This window comes from Amblyraja radiata, chromosome 1 (assembly GCF_010909765.2).
Source record: "Amblyraja radiata isolate CabotCenter1 chromosome 1, sAmbRad1.1.pri, whole genome shotgun sequence".
In the NCBI taxonomy this organism is placed as follows: domain Eukaryota; kingdom Metazoa; phylum Chordata; class Chondrichthyes; order Rajiformes; family Rajidae; genus Amblyraja; species Amblyraja radiata.
Genome location: NC_045956.1, coordinates 118,267,367 through 118,289,182, shown reverse-complemented (window position 1 = coordinate 118,289,182; position 21,816 = coordinate 118,267,367). Strand labels below are relative to the sequence as shown.

General features: G+C 39.1%; 1 protein-coding gene across 6 annotated transcripts in view; it reads right to left on the bottom strand.

Annotated features, from left to right (window-relative positions):
- fat1 (FAT atypical cadherin 1) overlaps nt 1-21,816 on the bottom strand; it is a 197,443-nt gene that overhangs the window by 20,378 nt on the left and 155,249 nt on the right. For all 6 annotated transcript variants that reach the window (XM_033029649.1, XM_033029641.1, XM_033029665.1 and 3 more), the window contains exons 14-22: nt 17,961-18,350; nt 17,597-17,811; nt 13,227-13,364; nt 12,777-12,920; nt 9,580-9,777; nt 6,578-7,379; nt 6,203-6,334; nt 5,876-6,033; nt 4,264-4,726 (exon numbers count right to left, since the gene is read on the bottom strand). In XM_033029649.1, coding sequence (XP_032885540.1) covers nt 4,264-4,726; nt 5,876-6,033; nt 6,203-6,334; nt 6,578-7,379; nt 9,580-9,777; nt 12,777-12,920; nt 13,227-13,364; nt 17,597-17,811; nt 17,961-18,350 — 2,640 coding nt within the window. The remainder of the gene's footprint in view (nt 1-4,263; nt 4,727-5,875; nt 6,034-6,202; nt 6,335-6,577; nt 7,380-9,579; nt 9,778-12,776; nt 12,921-13,226; nt 13,365-17,596; nt 17,812-17,960; nt 18,351-21,816) is intronic.

The window sequence follows — 21,816 nt, the reverse complement described above, 5'->3', positions numbered from 1 at the left end:
CATTTGAATATTTGTTAAAATCAATAATCGGCAAATTAGGTGAAAAATGTACCAAAAGATTATGAATCTGTGTCCATTTAGTTCCCGTCATTTAACTCAAATGAAAATTATTAACAGCACCAGAGTTAGCCATTTGGGCCACTCCATCTGTGCCAGCCAAAAGACCTACTCAGATTAATCAAGTTTCCTAGCTCTCCATTTGCAGCCTTGCTGGCTATAGTACATCAAATGCTCAATTAAATATATTTTTTTAATTAATATGAAAAGAAGATTGCTGTCCCAGAACATTTTACTCAGCGAGTTTATGATCTCCATTCCCTTAAATTAATGCTCCCTAATTAAATATTTCTTCACCAGTCCTCATTGCTGTGCTTCTGCTTGATGTACAACATGACTCATTTTCCACTTGACTCTCGGGAAAACAACTACAGCCAATTGTGTCTTCGCAACTACAATTCCCCAATCTGGCAAAATCCTTCTAAATGAATCACTTCTGGTTAGTCTCGGGCTTTCAGTGCTTCCTGTAAAGTAGTGATTGGACTCGTACACAGTGTTCCAGCTGTGACAAAACTAGTGCTTTATACAGTTATAGCTTCACTTTCCTCCACTAGTATTCTATACCTCAACTAAGACTCTATGGGCAAGGTCCACAATGAACATTACTCCTCGATTTTTCCTGCAAGAAACGACATGAAGATGATGGAATGTTTTGAAAGTTAATGGAAATGTCATGAGGACAGTTCATATTACAGTTGAGGAGGTGCTGGATGTCCTAATTCATATAAAGATAGATAAATCTCTCGGACCTAATCTTATATATCCAAGGACACTTAGATATATTGTGACACTTGGATAGATTGTGAGAAGCCAGAAAATAAATTACAGCAGTCCTAACTGAGATACATTAATCATCATTAGATACATGTGAATTGTCGGAGGACTGGAGGGTGGCTAATGCTCCTCTATACAAGGAGGGCTGCAAAGAAAAACTTGGGAACTAAAGACAAGCCAAACATTTGTGGTAAGAAAATTACTGGAGAGCATTCTGAAGAGTAAGATATAGTAATATAGAAGGGCAGACATTGAGTGGGGATAGTCAGCATGACTTTGTGCATGGGAGACCAAGTCTCATGAATTTTTGAAGAAGAATCCAAGAAAGTTAATGAAGGCAGGGTTGAAGGCTTAGTTTATATTATTGTGACATATACTGAAGTACAGTGAAAAGCTTGGTTTTACATACTATCCAAACAGATCAGATATACCTTACATAAATGCCATCAAGTTAAACTCAAGCACAATAGATAGAGCAAAGGAGAAGATACAGTGTATAGAATACAGAATGCAGTTCTCAGCATTGTAATGCATCAGTTCCATAGACAAAGACCAATGTCCACAATGGGGAAGAGGTGAACGGGACAGTACCCTAGCTTATGGAAGAACTGTTCAGAAGATGATAACAGAAGGGAAGAAGCTGTTACTGGGTCTGGTGTTGCACACTTTCACATGTTTGTACCTTCTGCTGGATGGGAGCAGAGAGGAGGAATGTGTGGGCTGGGCCAAGTTTTTGATTATGTTGGCTGCTTTTCCAAGGCAGCATGAAGTGTAGATGGAGTCAATGGTGGAAAATCTGGTCGGTGTGATGGACTGACTAGGCTAGATCTTACAACTCTGCAATTTCTGAATGCAGAACTGTATGTAGAATTGGCTTCATGGTAGGAAGCAATGGGTGCTGGTGGAAGGTTGTTTTTTTTTCAAACTGGAGGCCTGTAACTAGTGATGTGCCTCAGGGATCAATGCTAGGCTGTCACTATATCAATAATTCGGATGAGAATGTGCAGGGCATGATTAGTAAGTTTGCAAGTGACACTAAAATAGCTGCTATGAATGATAATGAAGATAGTTATCAAGAATTGCAACGGGATGTTAATTAGCTGGGCAAATGGGCCGAGGAATGGCTAATGGGAGTGTAATTCAAATATGTGCGAGATTTTGCTAATTGGGAAGTCAAACAAGAGCTCGATCTTCACAGTGAACGATAGGGCCCTGGGAAGTATTGCAGAATGGAGGGATCTAGGAGTACAAAAACATAGTTCCCTGAAAGTGGCATCACAGGTATATAGGGTGGGGAACAAGGCAATTGGCAAGCTTGCCATCTTCAACTTAGGAATTGAGTATAAAAGTTGGAAGGTTATTTTACAGTTGTATACAACCTTGTTGAGGCTAACTATCATGTTAGTTGTGGTCATCCTTCTATAGGAAAGAGGCAATTAAGCTGGAAAGGATGCACAGAAGACTGAGAAAGTTGTTTCCAGAACCCGAGGAACAGAGCTCTAAGAAAATAACGGGCAGGCTAGGACATTATTCCTTGGAGTGCAGGTGGCAGAGGGGTGATATCTAAAAGTGCATAATATTCTATGGATTGTATAAAATCATGAGGGGACTAGATAGAGTGAATGCACAGTTTTTTCCCCAGGGTATGAGAATCAAGAACTTTTTCACTCAGAGGATGGTGGATATATGGAATGAGTTACCAGAGAAAGTAGTTGAGCAGATCCAATACCCACATTTAAAAGACATGTGGACAGGTGCATGGGTAGCAGAGGGATATGGGCCCAAATGCAAACAAATGGGATTAGCTTTAGATGGGTCTTGGTCAGCATGGATAGGTTTGACCACAGCATCTGTTTCCATGCTATATAACCATGATAATGGGAAGTATCTTGTAGACCTTTATAGTCTTATCTACCTGGCCTGTTATTTCTGAAATGTGAACAACTACTCCGATTCCCCTCTTCTTTCTGTGATTTTCAGTATCCTATCATTTATTCTTTGTTCAAACTCCAGCTACCAAAAAACTTCAGAGAGTGGCAATGCGTTGCCAGGGGTGATGGTAGAAGCAGATACAATGGTGGCATGTTATAAAGCATTTAGATAAGCCCATAGATAATCTATGACATTTCTTTCCACAACTTTTCCTCAGGTTACTAAATGCTTACAGCAGATGTTGTACTCGACTGGAGTTCAATAGGTTGCATGATGCTTTCTTATTCCTAATATTCTTAAATTAAGTAACATTGTATGGCGGCATAAAGGAACACTGGAGGAGCGGCATGGTGGCGCAGTGGTAGAGTTAAGGGCCTGTCCCACTTACACGTGTCCTTGGCACGCAAATTACGCAACCTCGTGGTTGCCTTGAGGCGTACGGGCATCGTGTGGCCGGTCCTACTTAGAAGCGCGGAGGGTTATGTATTTGTGCGTGACATCGCGCAGGACTCCGAAACTTTTGTAGTGAATGAAATCTTCGCACCCCAACGGCCTGTCGTGGAATTGACGGCCATAGTGGGACAGGCCCAAGACCCTGGCGCGACGCAACGTCTCACCTTCAACAGCAGCAGAAGCAGGCAAACGATCGCCGAACGCGGCCTGGGGCTCACGGCTGTTGCTGTCCGGATCCACCCCCACTTCTACTCCCAGAGCGGGGCCAAGAAAATTGAAGATAGACACAAAATGCTGGAGTAATTCAGTGGGACCGGCAGCATCTCTTGAGAAAAGCAATGGGTGGCATTTAGGGTCAGGACCTTCTTTTCAAACTGAAGAAGGGTCTCGACACGAAACGTCACCCATTGCTTCTCTCCAGTAATGCTGCCGGTCCCGCTGAGTTACTCCAGCTTTGTGTCCATCTTCAAATGACATTACGCGCTCCAGACGGCTGTGCGTACGCATGTAATCCCGCCCGACCTTCGAAGGACCATTGCGGCTCAACGCGACCACGAGGTCGCGTAATTTGCGTGCCAAGGACACGTAAGTAGGACAGGCCCTTTACTGCCTTACAGCGCTTGCAGCGCCGGAGACCCGGGTTCGATCCCGACTACGGGTGCTGTGTGTACGGAGTTTGTACGTTCTCCCCGTAACCTGCGTGGGTTTCCCCCACACTCCAAAGACGTACATGTTTGTCGGTACATTTGCTTGGCAAATGTCAAAATTGTCCCTAGTGTGTGTAGGATAGTGTTAATATGCAGGGATCGCTGGTTGGCGTGGACCCGGTGGGCCGTAGGGCCTGTTTCCGTGCGTGTCTCTAGACGAAACTAAACTAAATTAATGCTTTGTTTTTAACCTGTTTCACATTTCATTCTTTACCCAAAGTGAAAATTAATTATCCATTAAATTAAAATTGTTTTTGATGACAGCACATTCAAACAGCTAATAGTAGCTTTAAATCATTGGGCATTGTAACCATTTTCAATTTGTAAATTATTTACTCACCTCCATTAGGCAGCGATGAACAAGTACCACTGTTCAGGCATGGACTGCTTGAGCAGCCTTCTGCAAGCATTACTGAACAACCAGAAGACATTTCAACAGATTCTTCCATGACTGCATAGGCTCTCGGCTTACTATTTAAAGGCAGCTCTTGCCCATTCAGCATGACCGATTCCAGGCAGCCTCTGAAGCCATTGCTGACCTGCAGATTTCTGCTATGTTTTGTGCGCGGTTGACGGATATGGCCACCAAAATACAAGAAGTTGTCCAAGTTTAGTGTTCTCAGGGTGCCTGGAGCAGTACCAGCTGCTGTATGGACTCGGTCAAGAACCAATCTTGCGTAATTTCCATCAACTTCCAATGAAACAGAATGCCATTCTCCATCATTGACTTGAATGCTCTGCACAGACACAGTTCCTGGACCGCTCCCACAGTCAAACTTGTAATGCAATCTTCCATTGTTAATCTGTAAAATAGCATTGTGAGCATCAACTCATCTATTTTTATATCTAAATACTGGTGCTGGTAATGGCAGGATGATATTAACTTGCAGTAATTCAAATAATTATCAAGTTTATGACCTTGCTCTACAGTAAGGCGATCATTATTAGATCAGTCCCAACATTACATTACTGGATCAGTCCAATGTTATTAAAACTGGCCGTCGGAAGTGTTTAGACTGACCTTTATGGATATTAAATATTTTATGTGACATACTATATTAATTTAATTGTATAATAAAAGGATGGTATTCAAGAGCCTATAAGCATTGGGGGAAAAGTATTAATAGCGATTGAAGACTGGTTATCACACAGACGACAACAATCAGAATAAATGGTATTTTTCAGATAGTAAAGATGAAACTATTAAGAGTTCCTCACTGATCCTGGGCCCTTGGTTATTTACTGACTACATTGATGACTTGGAAGAGGGGACAGGATGCCCGACCAAGTTTGCTTGCAACATGAAAATAGATGTGAAGGAATGCTCCGATGCAGATAGTTGGACTCTAACAGGTTATAGAAAGACTGAATGGACATAAACTTGACAATTAGGCTTTAATGTAAGGGAGTGCGAGGACATGTACTTCCATAATATAAATTAATAGGAAATACATTGAAATTAAATGGAGTGGAGGACAGAGGGATCTAGGTGTTCTTCTGTGTTAAACACAAAAAGTTAGCAAACAAATGCAATAAGTAGTTAGGAAGGTAAATGATACATGAGCCTTATTTCCAATCTCCAAATATGTTTTGTTATAAGTTTACAGGGTACACCTGGAGCATTATTTTGATCCATTTACTTAAGGATATACTAACATTGGAGGTAATAATTATTAAAAGATCAGGGAACTGAGGGCTACATTGAACTGGCACAGAGAAGAAGAGCCATGATTGGCTTGAATGGCGGGCAGGTTTGAGGAGCCAGGTGGCCTTGTCAACCTTTTTTCTTGCATTCTTGTGTAATAGAGCATGTCATCAAACAATTGCACATCCCTAAGTGAAAGTGGCTGTGTCAAGTTCTCAGGTTCGTGATTTCAACAGGATTGTTCCTACACGAAAATTAATAAATAGCACTGAGCAATATTTTGCCCACTTTTGAGAATTGCACATACTTCCAGAATGCTGTAGTCCGTTCCTCTTGCATACATGACAACAGCATGTGGATGGTAAGTCCGTAAACGCAGAGAAAGTTTCATTTCTTCTTTATTCTCATTTTCTATGAGCCGATATTTCACGTAACTATTACCGTTGAATGACAGAGAAGCACCACCTAAAAATGCAAAACAAGGTTGAAAAACACGGTCCCAACAATTCAACACAAAAAAGTCATCAAATAATTACGCACACACAGAAATAAAAGCTTTCACTGGCAGTGTAAATCTCACGAAAAATTAAAACTTAAAAAAGTCTTTATCTTAGATTATAGAGAAAATCCTTACCAGAGCATTGGCCCAGATTCCCATTTTTACATAAGCACGTGTATCTTCCTTCTTTCGCGTCAGGTACACATTCAGTATCAGCAGGACAGAGATTACCTTCACAGGGTTTATATATAGTGGGGCATTTGCTGCCTGGAAGTAATAACATATTTCTCTATAGAACATTGCTTTAGGGTTTAATTGATGACATCTCAACGATTAGAAATCTATATATTTAACTGCAATTTAATTATACATATGTGTATTTTCATGTCACAAACTATTACATTTGACTTTTAAAATTTGCAAAGAAATTATAATTTCCACATTATATTTGTGGTTCATTTATACATTTTTACTCAGTTAATAAGCAGACCAAAGACAATACATCCTTACCTTTACAAAGACAGACGGCCGTTCTATGGTGCCTTGGTGTTACAAAGCTCAGCCTTGCAGTGCTGTGTGTTGACATGGTATTGCTATCTATGGTGATCTTCTCTTCACAGAATTTAATTGGGCAATCTAGGCCAGCACAAAGTTTGTGAATGACTCTTAGTATTCGGACACCCATCATTTCTTCCATGTCCACCACAGAGGCATTCAGCTTATGGTAAAGAACTTCAGGCAGGTGTAAAGAATCACTTGCTTTATTGACCGTTAGGAGCACATCCAAGTTTGAAGGTGGTTCAGAAGGTTGCAAACTCACAACGTGTACATCATGCCTTCTAACGCCAAGAATGTTTCGCAATGCTCTTTGGAAATTACGCCAATAGTCTCCTATAAACTCTTCAGGTGTAATGTTTGCAAATTGTATGGCTATGGAGTGGTTGACCTGATTTTGTGTCACTTGCTTAACATGCACAGATACGTCAGCGGCTGTTGTAAACCGGCCATCAGTAACGGTGACATTAAGAATATATTGACCAACATCCAAATGCTTATGTGCGATCATTTTGCCGTCAGTGCTGGAAACTGCAAATGAGCTTCCCATGTCAGAAGCAAGGCTGTAGCTGAGAGTATCATATATATCCTGATCTGTTGCATGAATCTTTCCTATAACGCCTCCTGCATACTCATCTCCAACAGTGGTTATGTGGATTTCTAGAGGAAGTATAGCTGGGGGATAAATACTTTCTTCAATAATTTTAAGGTTTATGAATGTTGATGAGGATAATGGAGGTCGCCCGTTGTCAGTCACCTGGAGAAATAAAGTAACCATAACTGATATTGGAGAATAATCTGCTTCTTATACACTTCTATTTAGTTATGGAGCCATACAGCACAGAAACAGGTCCTTCAGCCCATCGCATCCATGCTATACCCCATTCTAAGTTAATCTCATTTGTACACACCTGCCCATATCCTTCTAAAACTCTCCTATCCATATATTAAAGGATTTGTCTTATTTTTGAACATTTGCATTATTTTTCAATCGGACTACAAGGATGGTATGTCTTCATTTTGCATTAATCTTACAATTAGTTTGTATCTCCTCCAGCTTTGTATTCAGCGATTTCAGAAAAGCAGACCTGCCTCAGTGACAAAATCTCCTATTAGCTTCTTTGTCTCTAATTATGGATGGCTGCAGAATGGACATGTTTCCAGCGCAGTGTCACATACAAACTCATAGAACATTTCACTTTCAGCTTCAGAAAATGTGCAATTATGACACAAGTACATCATCATTTCTTTAGCAGATTGTTTTTCGCTCAAGAATCCACCATCTGTAATCTCAATCCGAATATCATCAATCCTATTACTTCTATGACAGAGAACAAAGCTGCAAAAAAACCTTCCAAATCATATCACACTATGAACAAAGGGCTCCCATTGGAACATCTGTAACTCCAGCCAGGATATGCATTCAAATTTTATATGCACTGGAGGATGATTTTCACCATAATGCCACAATTACTGACATGTTATTTTCGATGGATTCTGTTCTGCGGAAGCCTTGAGCTATTTTCAAGTCTGGATTTTGTTAAGGACTCTGTTCAATGCTCAATAACTCGTAGGCAACTTATGAAGCAGGAGAATGAGAAGACACCAGCTCCACCAACGCGCTGCCAGAAGTCAACAACAAAGAGAAAGGAGTGGAAATATGCCTCGCGTATGTTGCAGCAAGTCTGGAGTCCAGGGAGCAATTGCACCCCTCCGCTTGTTTCCTTATTTGACCCTGCGAGTTCCTCCAGCACTTTGTTTTCCAGCTTACAATGCACACTGCTTGGTGTGCAGTGTGTGTGCAGTGGGCTGTGCTCATTTCATTCATTTGTGCAAGAAATATGCAAATAATGGTTAACAATGGGGATGTGGCCTAGAAAAGCATTGGTAATTTTTCTATTTGCTTTAGGCCGGAGTGCTGGATACCCAGCAGAACATCTTCCCAGCAAACTTATAAGATGGATGCTGGGCATTCTGGGAATACCTGTTCAATTGCCACACACTTCAGACAGGCAATTGGCATTTCAATGTCATTCCGTCATTCCTTCTGTTTAGCTTTCTCATTAAAGTTTTACTTAATTTATTTTTATCTTTTTTGAACCTTAATTCATCAGGCCATGCAGTGAGGACTGTGGAATTATTAATGCTGAATAATTATTCCAAATTACAAAATAGTTCAAAGCATTAACGAAAGCTGTGCAGTTTGGCATTAGGGGATTTAACATCATTGAAATACACCATTTGCAGCAACATTATACAATTGCCTTGTTTGTGCAGAAATTGCTTGAAGCCAAAATTCAAATAATCATTGCAATCTTTTTATTCTAGAAAGGAGAAGTCTGTGGTTCTTTTGAGAAGGTGAAGCTTCTTTTCAAACCTTATTTTACTACGGGCATTTCCTTAATTTGGCAATATATCTTCTCTCCTCTTCTGATGGTTGTGATTCTTGGGGCAGAAAAGTGCCAAAGATCAATGAGTGATGCACACCCTTGAACTTCTTGTTCAAGCAGTAATTCATTGTGTGTGGCTACACAGTGAGTGCTGACAGGGTTCTTAATCATTGCCATGTTGAGGTGGGAGTGGGAAAGGGGATTGCAGGGGAGGAACTGAAGTAACAGGAGGGATAAAACATTTCAGCAGCTATCAACCCGAGGCTGGGAGAAATATGGATAATTTTTCTGTTCTGAAGCAAACAGCTGGCCATACAAGCTGAGATTCAATATTGGCAAGTTAAGAAAGAGGTCGGTATGGATTTCTAAATGCATAATCCTTTCCCCAAAAAGATAGCTAGCGGGAATTAAATGGATTGCTGACTGGAAACCCCTAACCTCTGTTCACCAGTTACTTATATGCAGCTCTGAAGTGGAAGCAACTGAAAAATAATTCTTAAATTTAAATCAAATCCATTTCATTCAATATAAATGTTTTAATACGACGCACAAGACTGGATACTTTACCTGCATCTGCAATAGATAAACATCTTTGATCTTGTGGTCAAGTTGAGATGACGATAAGAGCAGACCTTGTGGATTTATCTGAAATTCATTCTCTTCATTCCCCCTCATGATTGTAAAAGTGAATGGAGGGCCATTGTGCGATGAATCTCTGTCTATCACTTGAAGCTGCAGCACACTGGATCCTAAGGGCTTGTTTTCCTATAAAAATTAGATACAATTCAGATCTGGTAAGGAAGTGATTTCTCTGTAACCTGCATGTTTTCTAGTTATAAACATACTACGTCATTCTCATAGAGAGGACATCGATTCCAGGATGAAAAGCAAGATGCAGTGCCCTCCATAATGTCAAGGACAAAGACCATTCAGTTATTTATTTGCGTCCGTACTCCACAATTTGAGAAATAGAAAATTTGAGAAATAGAAAAAAAAAAAACACGTGGTTAAATTGCACATTTTTGTCAGATTTTATTAAAGGCCATTTTTATACATTTTGGTTTCATCATAAGGAAATTACAGCTGTGTTTATACATAGTCCCCCCATTTCAGGGCACCATAATGTTTGGGACACATGGCTTCACAGATGTTTGTAATTGCTCAGGTGTGTTTAATTGCCTCCTTAATGCAGGTATAAAAGAGCTCACTGCACCTAGTCTTTCCATCACCTTGGAAACTTTTATTGCAGTTTATCAACATGAGGAGCAAAGTTGTGCCAATGAAAGTCAAAGAAGCCATTATGAGACCGAGAAACAAGAATAAAACTGTTTGAGACATCAGCCAAACCTTAGGCTTACCAAAGTCAACTGTTTGGAACATCATTAAGAAGAAAGAGAGCATTGGTGAGCTTGCTAATCACAAAGGGACTGGCAAGCCAAGGAAGACCTCCACAGCTGATGACAGAAGAATTCTCTCTACAATAAAGAGAAATCCACAAACGCCTGGCCGACAGATCAGAAACACTCTTCAGGAGTCAGGTGTGGATTTGTCAATGACCACTGTCCACAGAAGACTTCATGAACAGAAATACAGAGGCTACACTGCAAGATGCAAACCACTGGTTAGCCGCAAAAATAGGACGGCCAGGTTACAGTTTGCCAAGAAGTACTTAAAAGAGCAACCACAGTTCTGAAAAAAGGTCTTGTGCACAGATGAGATGAAGATTAACTTATATCATAATGATGGCAAGAGCAAAGTATGGAGAAGATAAGGAAATGCCCGAGATCCAAAGCATACCACCTCATCTGTGAAACATGGTGGTGGGGGTGTTATGACCTGGGCATGTATGGCTGCTGAAGGTACTGGCTCACTTATCTTCATTGATGATACAACTGCTGATGGTAGTAGCGTAATGAATTCTGAAGTGTATAGGCACATTCTATCTGCTCAAGTTCAAACAAATGCCTCAAAACTCATTGGCCAGAGGTTCATTCTACAGCAAGACAATGTCCCAAACATACTGATAAAACAACAAAGGAGTTTTTCAAAGCTAAAAAATTGTCAATTCTTGAGTGGCCAAGTCAATCACCCAATCTGAACCCAATTGAGCATGCCTTTTATATGCTGAAGAGAAAACTGAAGGAGACTAGCCCCCAATGTGCACTTTAACCACATGATATATTTTATATTACAAATCTCAAATTGTGGAGTACAGAGGCAAATAAATAAATGATGGCCTTTTGTCCCAAACATTATGGAGGGCACTGTAGGAAGGGTGACCTAAAACTAGTAAAATAACTGGGTCGCAGAATTTGGGGAAATAAGCCATGAGACAATTTTGGATTAGGGGGCTAGAGAATGATGTAGATTTTGTAAATGGCAAATGGTAAGCTGAAGGGAAAAGAGATATACAGATCATGGACAGTGCAGAATTTTAGCGGGCCTAGGGAAGACTGCTTATAAGGGTAGTATTGTGACAGTTGAGAGATTAATAGATAACAATGAGAATTTTATCGAACATATGCAATCAAGTTGCTGGCTAGCAGGACTCAGTGTGTGACAGATTTGCACAAGATGGAGTTATTAAGAATTGATGAGCCAGGTGAATTTTGTTATAGATGTGAGTGTGGAGGAAGCAAAGATTTTGGCATTAAAGAAATTAAGGAAGGATAGATATTGTGGAAATGGTGGCTTAAAATCCACAAATACAATAAGATCCAAAGAGTATAACCAAAGAACATCAAAATGTTAAAATGTCTGATTTACCCCAAGAGAATGATTATGGAGTTGCAGCACAGAATCAGACCCTTCAGCCTACCTAGATCATGCCATCGATCACACTGCTTCTATGTTATCTCACTGTCTCATCCACTCCCGACATCTTAGGAACAGATTTACAGAGGGCAATTAATCTACAAACCTGCATGTCTTTGGGATGTAAGAAGAAATCCAAGCACCCGAGGGAAACCCATGCATTCCCAGGGGGAATACGTAAATTCCACATAGACTGCACCCAAGGTCAGTATCCGATCCAGGTAGAAACATAGAAAATAGGTGTAGAATTAGGCCATTCGGCCCTTCAAGCCATGCAATATGATCATGGCTGATCATCCAAAATCAGTGCCCCGTTCCTGCTTTTTCCACATATCCCTTGATCCATTTAGCCCTAAGAGCTAAATGTGACTCTCTCTGACACTGTGAGGCAGCACTGTCTATGACATCATAGGTTTATCATCTAGGAGGCATTCAGGCCATTCAAGCTATTCAAAGAACAGCTACTCAACGTGAATGCAATTTCCACCACTTAATATGCAGTCCTGTAGATCACAACTCTTGAAGTGTACATTCCAGGCACTTTTTCAATGCAATAAAGGCAGCTGTCTTTATCACGCTTTCATGCAGTTATTTCTAGTCAGTTTGTCTTTTCTCGCAGCCTTTTGTCATTGCTGTCCTGCAGTTCCTCTCCCATTGTCATTAATTCCCTTGCATGGTGTACCTCCTCAAATGAATTATTGCACTTGTGCCCAATTGGCAATTACATTCACATTCTCCAGCAATTACGCTGATTTCACCGAGCACTTCATTTTTATGAAAGTCAACAAAACGACAGCAGATTTAAGTGCGAAATATAAGTATCTGGGATCCAAAATTCACCAATTCAGTGCAGAAAAGCTTGATTAATGATCCAGCTTAATAAACATGTTTCAAAAATGTTTTTTAAGCCAAATGTTATAAGGACTACCATAAGATTTCGTTGCTCTTACCTGCATGACAACGCTATAGTTTGTCTGAGAGAACATTGGAGGATTATCATTGACATCAGCTACATCAATATTGACTGTGGTTGTGTTGAACCGAGAAGGAGTGCCATTGTCTGAAGCTTGGACTATCAGGGTATAACCAGAAATCTATGCCAAAAGAACAAAGTGATCAAAATGGAGCTTGATCAATGCATGACAAATATAATAATACAATCTCACACAGTAAGTGTGAAGGCTATCTTTCCATCTATACATACCACAATTTAAAAGACAACATAATTACATCCAAACTCAAAAGTCGTATGTAATATATTTTCCTACTTTCGATCAAGCAAAATGATTACAATTTAATGATATTGAACACCATTTCATTTTAATTTTCAACAATAATAAAGGAAAAATACTAACCATGTAAAATTAATCATGTATTAGGTTCATTTCCAATGTACTCACCTTTTCTCTGTCCAAATGTTGTGCCACCTTTATTTCCCCCTTGGTATTATCAATAGTGAATGGGCTGCCTTGATTACCATTAATGATAGAATAGTAGATTTGGTTGTTTGATGGGCCATCTGAGTCATCTGAAATGACCTACAGGAAATGATGATTATTAGGATCATATTAATAAACAATTATAATGTAACTTATTTTCTTCTAATTTTACTTATTTTCTCTTTTCCAGATTTGACAAAGGGCCTCAACCCAAAATGTTAACTATATCTCTCTTCACAGATACTGGGTTTTCTCTTTTATTTCCGATGTCAGCATCTGCAGTGTTTTTAAATTTGCAAATTATAATATTTCATTGCAAATTAAAGAGGACCTATCTAAGCAGGCCTCTATTTGAAGGTAATTATTTAAAACAAAAACAGGAACACCAATATTTGTCACTCAATTTCTAAAAATGATACTTGTATACAGAGCATTTATTTCAAGAGGGCTTGTATACAAAAAGTGATGTAATGCTGAGGTTCTATAAGGCACTGGTATGGCTGCCTTTGGAATATTGTGAGCAATTTTGAGCACCATATCTGAGGAAGGATCTGCTGGCTCTTGAGAGAGTCCAGGTGAGGTTTACAAGAATGATCCCAGGGATGAGTAGTTTAACTTATGATGAGCGTTTGTAGGCACTCAGCCTGTACTCGCTGGAGTTTAGAAGAATGAGGGGGGATCTCATTGATACATACAGAATGGCGAAAAGCTTGGATAGAGTGGATGTGGAGAGGATGTTTACACTAGTGGGAGAGTCTAGGACAAGATGTCATAGCCTCAGAATTAAAGGACGTTATTTTAAGAAGGAGATGAGGAGAAATGTATTTAGTCAGAGGGTTGTGAATCTGTGCATTTCATTATCACTGGATGCTGTGGAGGCCATCAGCGGATATTTTTAAGGCAGCGATAGATAGATTCTTGATTAGTACAAGTATCAGAGGTTATGTGAAGAAGGCATGAGAATGGGGTCAGGTGGGAGAGATCAGCCATGATTGAATGGCAGTTGTCTTGATGGGCCGAATGGCCTAATTCTACTCCTACCACTTGTGACCTTATGAGAAATCTTTATAAGAGAAATTTGGATCTATAATCCAAATAAAAACAAAATTAGAACTCTTACTACAAGAGTCATAGAACCATTCAATTTCATGCTTTAGAGTCAGAGTCATTCAGCTTGGAAACAGGCCCATTGGCCCAATTTGTCCAGTCTGACAAAACTAGTCCCATTAGTATCTAATTAAAGCCCTCCTGAGTAACACTTGCAAACCTGCCTGCCTGGATGTTTTGATTTTTATCTGATTAGTTCATGCAGTAAAGAATGAAATGAATCTCAACATTATTTTAATGCATTAGTCAACATTTTATACAGAAATTCTTGCTCAACCTTTTTCCTTTACAATTTTTTTTAAATACAGTCCATAGAAGAATTGCATATAGCATTACATTTATTTAAAACACCCAAGGGAAATTATGCTCACAGATCTGTGATCATTAAAAAAAAATTATGTTGCTCTTTAATTAATTAGCCTACAGTAAATTACTCTTGGAAAATAATAACTGGGAATATCCTGTGTGGTCTACCAGCCTGATTTCAGGTTTCTTATGGAGGATTTTGAAATCACACCATTATCAATGGAGTGGGGATAAAGATGTTAGTGGGATATTGGCGTGGGAGGCACTTGCTGGAATAGCAGATGGGGATGGCAGACAATAAGATTAAGAGGGATGCCCTGGAAGTTACAACGCTGCTGAGATCAAAAGGATGGCCAACAAAGAGCCCTAATGCTCAGATCTCCAATGCAAACCTGAGATCTACTTAAGCAGATGTCACTTCTCAGATATGATGGAAGCCTGATTCCACCAGTGAGGCATAGACCACTCAAATACTGCTGAAAATCACGGGAGATATCTAGATTTACATCACCATTGTGGAACCCACTACACATATCAGGAAATTGGTGCATTAGTGGGTAGTTGGAGGAGGACAAATATTGGAACTGTTAAATCCTGCAGGGTACCCAATATTAATTATTCTAAATTTAAACAGAAAACGTAGTGCAAATTAAGGTCTAAGCACATTTCTTTTAAATAGGCTGCTACCCGCTGCTAAAAGCCAGCTCGTGCACAAAACAAATTATTCCTCCAATGGTGGCTCTCCTAATCATGTGTTCTATTTAAATATTTCTGAACTCAGTATTGGCAGCCAACATATGAATACAATAATTGTTCATTAACTTGGCAATATATTAAACTGTTTCAATAATAATGTGTCATTCACAAGAATAATTCAGGTTAACCCAAGACCCAAGAGACTGCAGATGCTGGAATCTGTAATAAAACCAAACAACTGGAGGAACTCAGTGGGTCGAACAACATCTATGGGGAAAATGAACACACATTTCAGACAGAGGCCCTGCATCAGTACTAAGAGTGGTGAAGAAAGATAGGCACAAAACATGGAGAGGGAAGGAGCGAGACAAGGGTGGAGGGGTGGAGTTGGGAGTCAGAGACAGGTGGCTTGTAGGTGGAAGCAGGCAAGGAGGGTGATAAGTGGTCACCAATGCTGGAATCTGATAAATAAGGATGATGATAATGGAACCTCTAAATGAGAGATGAAGGACAGTGGGAACCAAACAGAGGGGATCTTGTGGGCACAATGTGTGGGTAGTAGGTGTATGAAACTAGGAGGAGAAGGGGGACAACAATGGATGACAAGAGGCTCTGGGTGTATGGGAGTAGGAACAAAAATGGGAAGAGGTGGGTCAGACAAAGTGAGGGAAGAAAATTTGGAAATTTCACTGTTCATACCATGCAATAATGGTTGATACTGAAATAAAAATTTCCAGCAGTGTAATCGTTTCATTTTTCAAAATAAATAATTTACTTAATTAATTAAAATTGAAAGAAAAATAATGAAAACCCTGCTTCCAATAGCTCTTTTCCTCAATCTGTTTTGTTAAGGGCCCACTTTCACGTCCTAAATCACGACCTCTGCCGAATTTGCCCTGGACTCATACTCGCAGCATGGTCGCCACGAGGTCGTAGGTAGGTCGTTGCAGGCTATGATGATAGTCGTAGGTACTCGTGGCATCAAGTAGGTCGGGGCGTTTTTCTAGCCTGATGAAAAATGTCCACGAGTAAAAAAGGTCGTGAATTAGGTCGTGAAAGTGGGACAGGTCCTTTAGGAATTTTGCAACAGATGAATTGTAATAAGGATAAAAATACATCATGTCCCCAGGACTAGAGCAAAGAAAGAGTAAAATATCCACCCATCTTGCAGAAATATCTAATTTCTGTCAAAAATCACAGGTCATATGTATTGGCATCAGTGCACAATTGTGGCACCCATCGTACCAGGACATGAATGTGGACATCACTAGAGAATTTGACATATAGGTGGGGGCCCTATGCTGGAACGTCTAACATTTACAAAAACAGCAGCCAATAATTGCACTCCCTTCATACATTTATGTGAAAACTACAATTAAAAAGTTAAATAATTCACAGTGCTTTGACAGAAAATACCTGCATCATTTAATTTAAGTTTAGTGGAATATTTAATGTTTAGTGGAATATAACATTATTTAAAAGGAACTGGAAGAAAATTAGACCTGCTCAACCCACAATTCATGATTAATTAAGCTATAATGAATTATCCTCCACTGCCAATTGTTCAACTATTTCAAGGAAAACTTTTGTTAGACAATGAAAAGTCATTAGGGATTTCTCTTGCCTCAATTTATTTCTCAATCGCTTTCAATGAGACCCGAAAGCTACCCAATGACAGTAAAGCATCATTATTTTGCTGCTACATTGTTTAATTTGTGCCTTACTCAATATTTATGAATTACTGCTTGTCCCCTCTGATCATATCTTCAAATTTTTTAGTTGCATTTCACTTGATCTTGCTAAATATTTCCTGTCGCCCTCTCCCCAGACAAAAAAAGAAACTGGTTTGAGGCCCTCCATGTAATTCACTCTGGTTACTATTTATTGTATTCATTCTATTATACCTATTCTTTTTGGTTCTTCACAATACTTGCTGATTTCTGTTTATACTGAGAACATACAGGAACAGTGATAATAAACATCAGAAGAAATTCCTGCTAATCAGTGTAGAATATTTTTTGAATAGATAATACAGCATTAGGGCTTTTCAAAATTAATCAAGATCTTATGGACTTAATTGTAACATGCAGTTATCTTTAGTTTTTGTTAAATTGCATCTTTGTACAAAATCTATTTTTGAATTCCTGTTAACTTCTCTCTCAACTGTTAAGGTATCTTTAGCATTTAAATGAAGGAGGAATATATGAAGCATCTGAACATACTGTAACAACCAGCTGTCCCAGAGGAGCATCTTCACTTATCACCGCCATGTATACATCGTGACTGAACTTCGGAGTGTTGTCATTGATGTCTGTCACATTAATATTCACTGTCGCCACATCATTAAGTGAAGGTGTTCCACCATCCGTGACTTCAACTGTCAAATAATATTCATGAGATGTTTCAAAGTCCAGACTTGAGATCACAAAAATGGCACCTGGTGGAAATCAAATAGCAAATTAATAGAAGTGCATTGCACCAACCTTACAGAAATTAACTTAATGGACACTTTGCAATATTCAATGTATTACTGCTGAGTGAATTATTTCCAAATTTATCCACATTATCATATGTATAATGATATACCTGTGCTTGGATCAATGCTGAATTTCCCATGTTCATTGCCACTGATGATGGAATATGTAATCTCAGCATTGGCCTCAGCATCCCTGCTGGCTGCAAATACCTGAAGCACCTCAGTTCCCAGATGAATATTCTCAGGAAGTGTTGCTAGGTACTCTCTATGCTCAAACACAGGTGGGTTGTCATTAATGTCCAGCACAGAAATTAGTACAGTACATACAGATGAGAGCTTTTTTAGAGCTCCCTGATCAGTGGCCTTCACAGAGAGACTGTACGATGCTTGGAGTTCTCGATCCAATGTCTTCTCCAGACTGACAATTCCAGACAATTCATCAATGGAGAAATGATCATTTGTAGAATCCATTAGCGAATAAAGCACCTTACGATTCAAGCCTAAGTTTAAAAATTTAGGAATAAAGAGGATTTTATCAATGTCAGCACTTCATCATTAAAATCTGCTTAAAAAGGAAATAAAACATAATGCTTCCAGTACATGATTTTATTGCCCGAGTAAAAATGGACTATAAAGCTTAATAAACCGAAATTACCACTTTGCATAAGTATTGTACGGTTCGAATATTTTTAAATTATATACTACCTGATTTTATATACTCATGTATGTTATACATGCACATATATCAGACACAAGATAGTAATAGTAAAAGTTATACTTGGCTTCCATTTGCCCCTAATGTAGACATCCAGAAAAACATGCAGTTTTTGCAAACAATGAAATTACTGGAAATACAATGAAATTATTAAAAATAAATCTATTACCTGTACATTGAGAAAATACACCCCAAATGTTAAGTCTTGTTTTCAGCCTCTGAACTTTATTTCATTCTTAATGAACAAGAGCACCGTATATTTTTAAAACCACCCAAAAAGGTGCATGCATATTTCTTCCCTGAAAGTGGCATTGGAGGTAGATAGAGGGAGTGAAGCAGACTTTTTGTATGCTGGCTATTATCAATCATGGAATTGTGTACAGAAGCTGGACATTATATTATAGTTGTACACTGGGGCCTTTCCAGCGATACTGTATTTGGAATAGAGGGCCCCTCGACATGTAATAGGCGACTTGTGCAAACTTGCACTTATGTAAGCAAATCTTTAAGTCCGCTGATGCCCTCGTGGTCTCGACGACGGAGCTCCCACGTGGTCTATGCGTCGAACAGTAAAATCATGCGTGTGCAGCAGTATGTCCGTTTCTGATCACAGGATCATAAGGTCATAAGTGACCATAAGTGATCGGAGCAGAATAAGGCCATTCGGCCCATCAAGTCTACTCCGCCATTCAATCATGGCTGATCTATCTCTTCCGCCTAACCTATTATCCTGCCTTCTCCCCATAACCTCTGACACCCATACTAATCAAGAATCTGTCTATCTATGCCTTAAATAAATCCACTGACTTGGCTTCCACATATAACAGCAGGGATGTAATCCTTACATTAGTCAGGGAGCATCTATAGTGTTCTCAGTTTTTGTTACCCTGCTATGGGAAATATTCCATTATGCTGGAAAAGGTGCAGAGACGATTTACGAGCATGTTTACAGGATTTGAGGACATGAGCTATAGGGAGAGGGTGGGAAGGCTAGGACTTAATTCCTTATGGGCCTGCCCCACTTAGGCGATGTTTTAGGCGCCTGCCGGCGACTACGACAATGGAATTCACCAAAGTCAGCACTGGCGACAACATACGTCACCTGGCGACAACCTACGACAGCATCTATGTCAGGAGAAGACAAGCTACAACAAACCTAGTCACTGGCAGTCGCCTAAAAAACAGATACATGGATAGGTTGGCATTGACGTTGGGTCAAAAAGCCTGTTTCCACATTGTATAACCATGATTCTATTTGAGCACAAACTTCCTTTCTGTGATAATTCACTGATATTATTCACTCGTTTTACAAAGAACTGCAAGTAGTTGGGGAAGTGAATCAGTTCTGGACAGCCAGGCTACATTCTAACTTTCTTATAAAGCTGACACAATACTCTTATGGCAGATGTGCCCTCTTGTCTTTGAGTGGCTCAGTACTTTACCTTTAAACCAATCTATACAAGTAGATTGCTTAAACATGATTCCTAAATGCAGCCTGTTCAAATCCTCTCCCTGTCCACCACGTCAAATACAAGCTAGACAAGTTGAAGCTGATCCACATAATTAAGCAGGCTCAGTGCACAAACTCTCATTGTTACAGACAATACACTACCTAATTAATGTATGGATGGTACTCTAACTGAACGATGTGCTAGTGAATAAGTCCTTCCTGGGGTAAATCAGGGTCAGTGACACATAATATGCAATAATGCTTCATACAGAATTATTTAAAAAAAATTAATGTAACGCTTTATAACATTTTCTTAATTTAGACAATGACATTGGCTATATGCAAAGTCTCAGTCAACAACACAGTTGTAAATTGGTAAGATTATATCTCACTTTATGTCCAATGTTAAAACAATGCATTATTTTAATAAACCAATGACATTAATTGAAACAATCTTTATCTACCTTTATTAGTAAGGATACTCCAAAATTGACACATTTTTGTTAGTGACTAAAAGCTATATTTCATTTTCGATAAACTGTAAATGTATAAGGATTTATACCACCAAAATAAATTTAAGTGAGAAAAGTTAAGGTACTTCATCAACTTATATCAAAAATTATTTTTAATAGTTTAATTTTCATATTTGTAAAATAACTATTGCTGAAATGATTCAAAATGTACTGAAAGGACTAGAAGGCTAACAATGTGATAACATCGATGCTGAAACCACAATTTATTCTGGCTTTGTGCCACTAATGTGTCGGTTTATTGTTCCTTCGGCACTTAGTCTGTTTCATGCACACAACTGTACTATGATTAATGTTTTCACCAATTGCTCCAAAATATTGTTGGTAATTTAGGAAGTATAATTAGTCATACTCAAGATTCCTTTACTAAACTGTCACATGAGAGCAATTCTGCTTTTAGAGACGAGTTATAACATTCTAAAGTACAATTGTTAATAAATATCATCGACAATTGCAGTCAACAAGTGCTATTCACAGTCAGCTTTCACCTGCTAAATGTGCCCTAGTTAACCCCTAAGCTTCTGACTCCAATCAATTTTGATGAATTTTCAGTGACAGAGTCTCCTGCGCTGATAAGAACTCATTATTATTTGTGCCTGTATTCTACCCTCTTAGCTTTTCCGCCCACTGTAAATCTACGAAAGATACAGCTGGAATGATGTGGAAGAGTGTTTTTGTCAAGTCCTATTTCTTTGCTTGGAACAATACCATACTTAATTAGGACAATGACAGAATCCCCTTTACAAATAGAGGTACAACGTGTGATAATTTGTCATCTATAGTCACTTAAAAATAAATCAATAATATTTGAACAGTACTCTATTCAAATCTGTTTCACCATTCAATTGTATACAGCTGATCAATACTACAGATCCATTTACCTGCCTTTGATCCATATCCAGTTAGTTTAACCTAATAAAAAAAATTGGGCAAGTTCATAATTATGCTACCTCCTGACAAATATGTCCAATTTCACTAATGTATAGCCTAATTTTAAGATTGCGATTCCATATTCTGAAACTCTCCAGAGAAAGTAGCTTCCTGATATTGTCACTGTCAAATTCTTCTCTGCAGCTTTTTCCTTAGCCTTCTAATCTCAAGGGAACACAGATCAAGCTTCTGCAACCTATCCTCAAAGCCTGATGTTTTTGACTAAGGTGTCACTTATGTTGTTCTTCAGGTCATAGTCATGCAGCCCAGAAACAGGACCAATTTGCCCATCTACACCAATTCCATCTGCCCATGTTTGACCCATATATCCCTCTAAATCT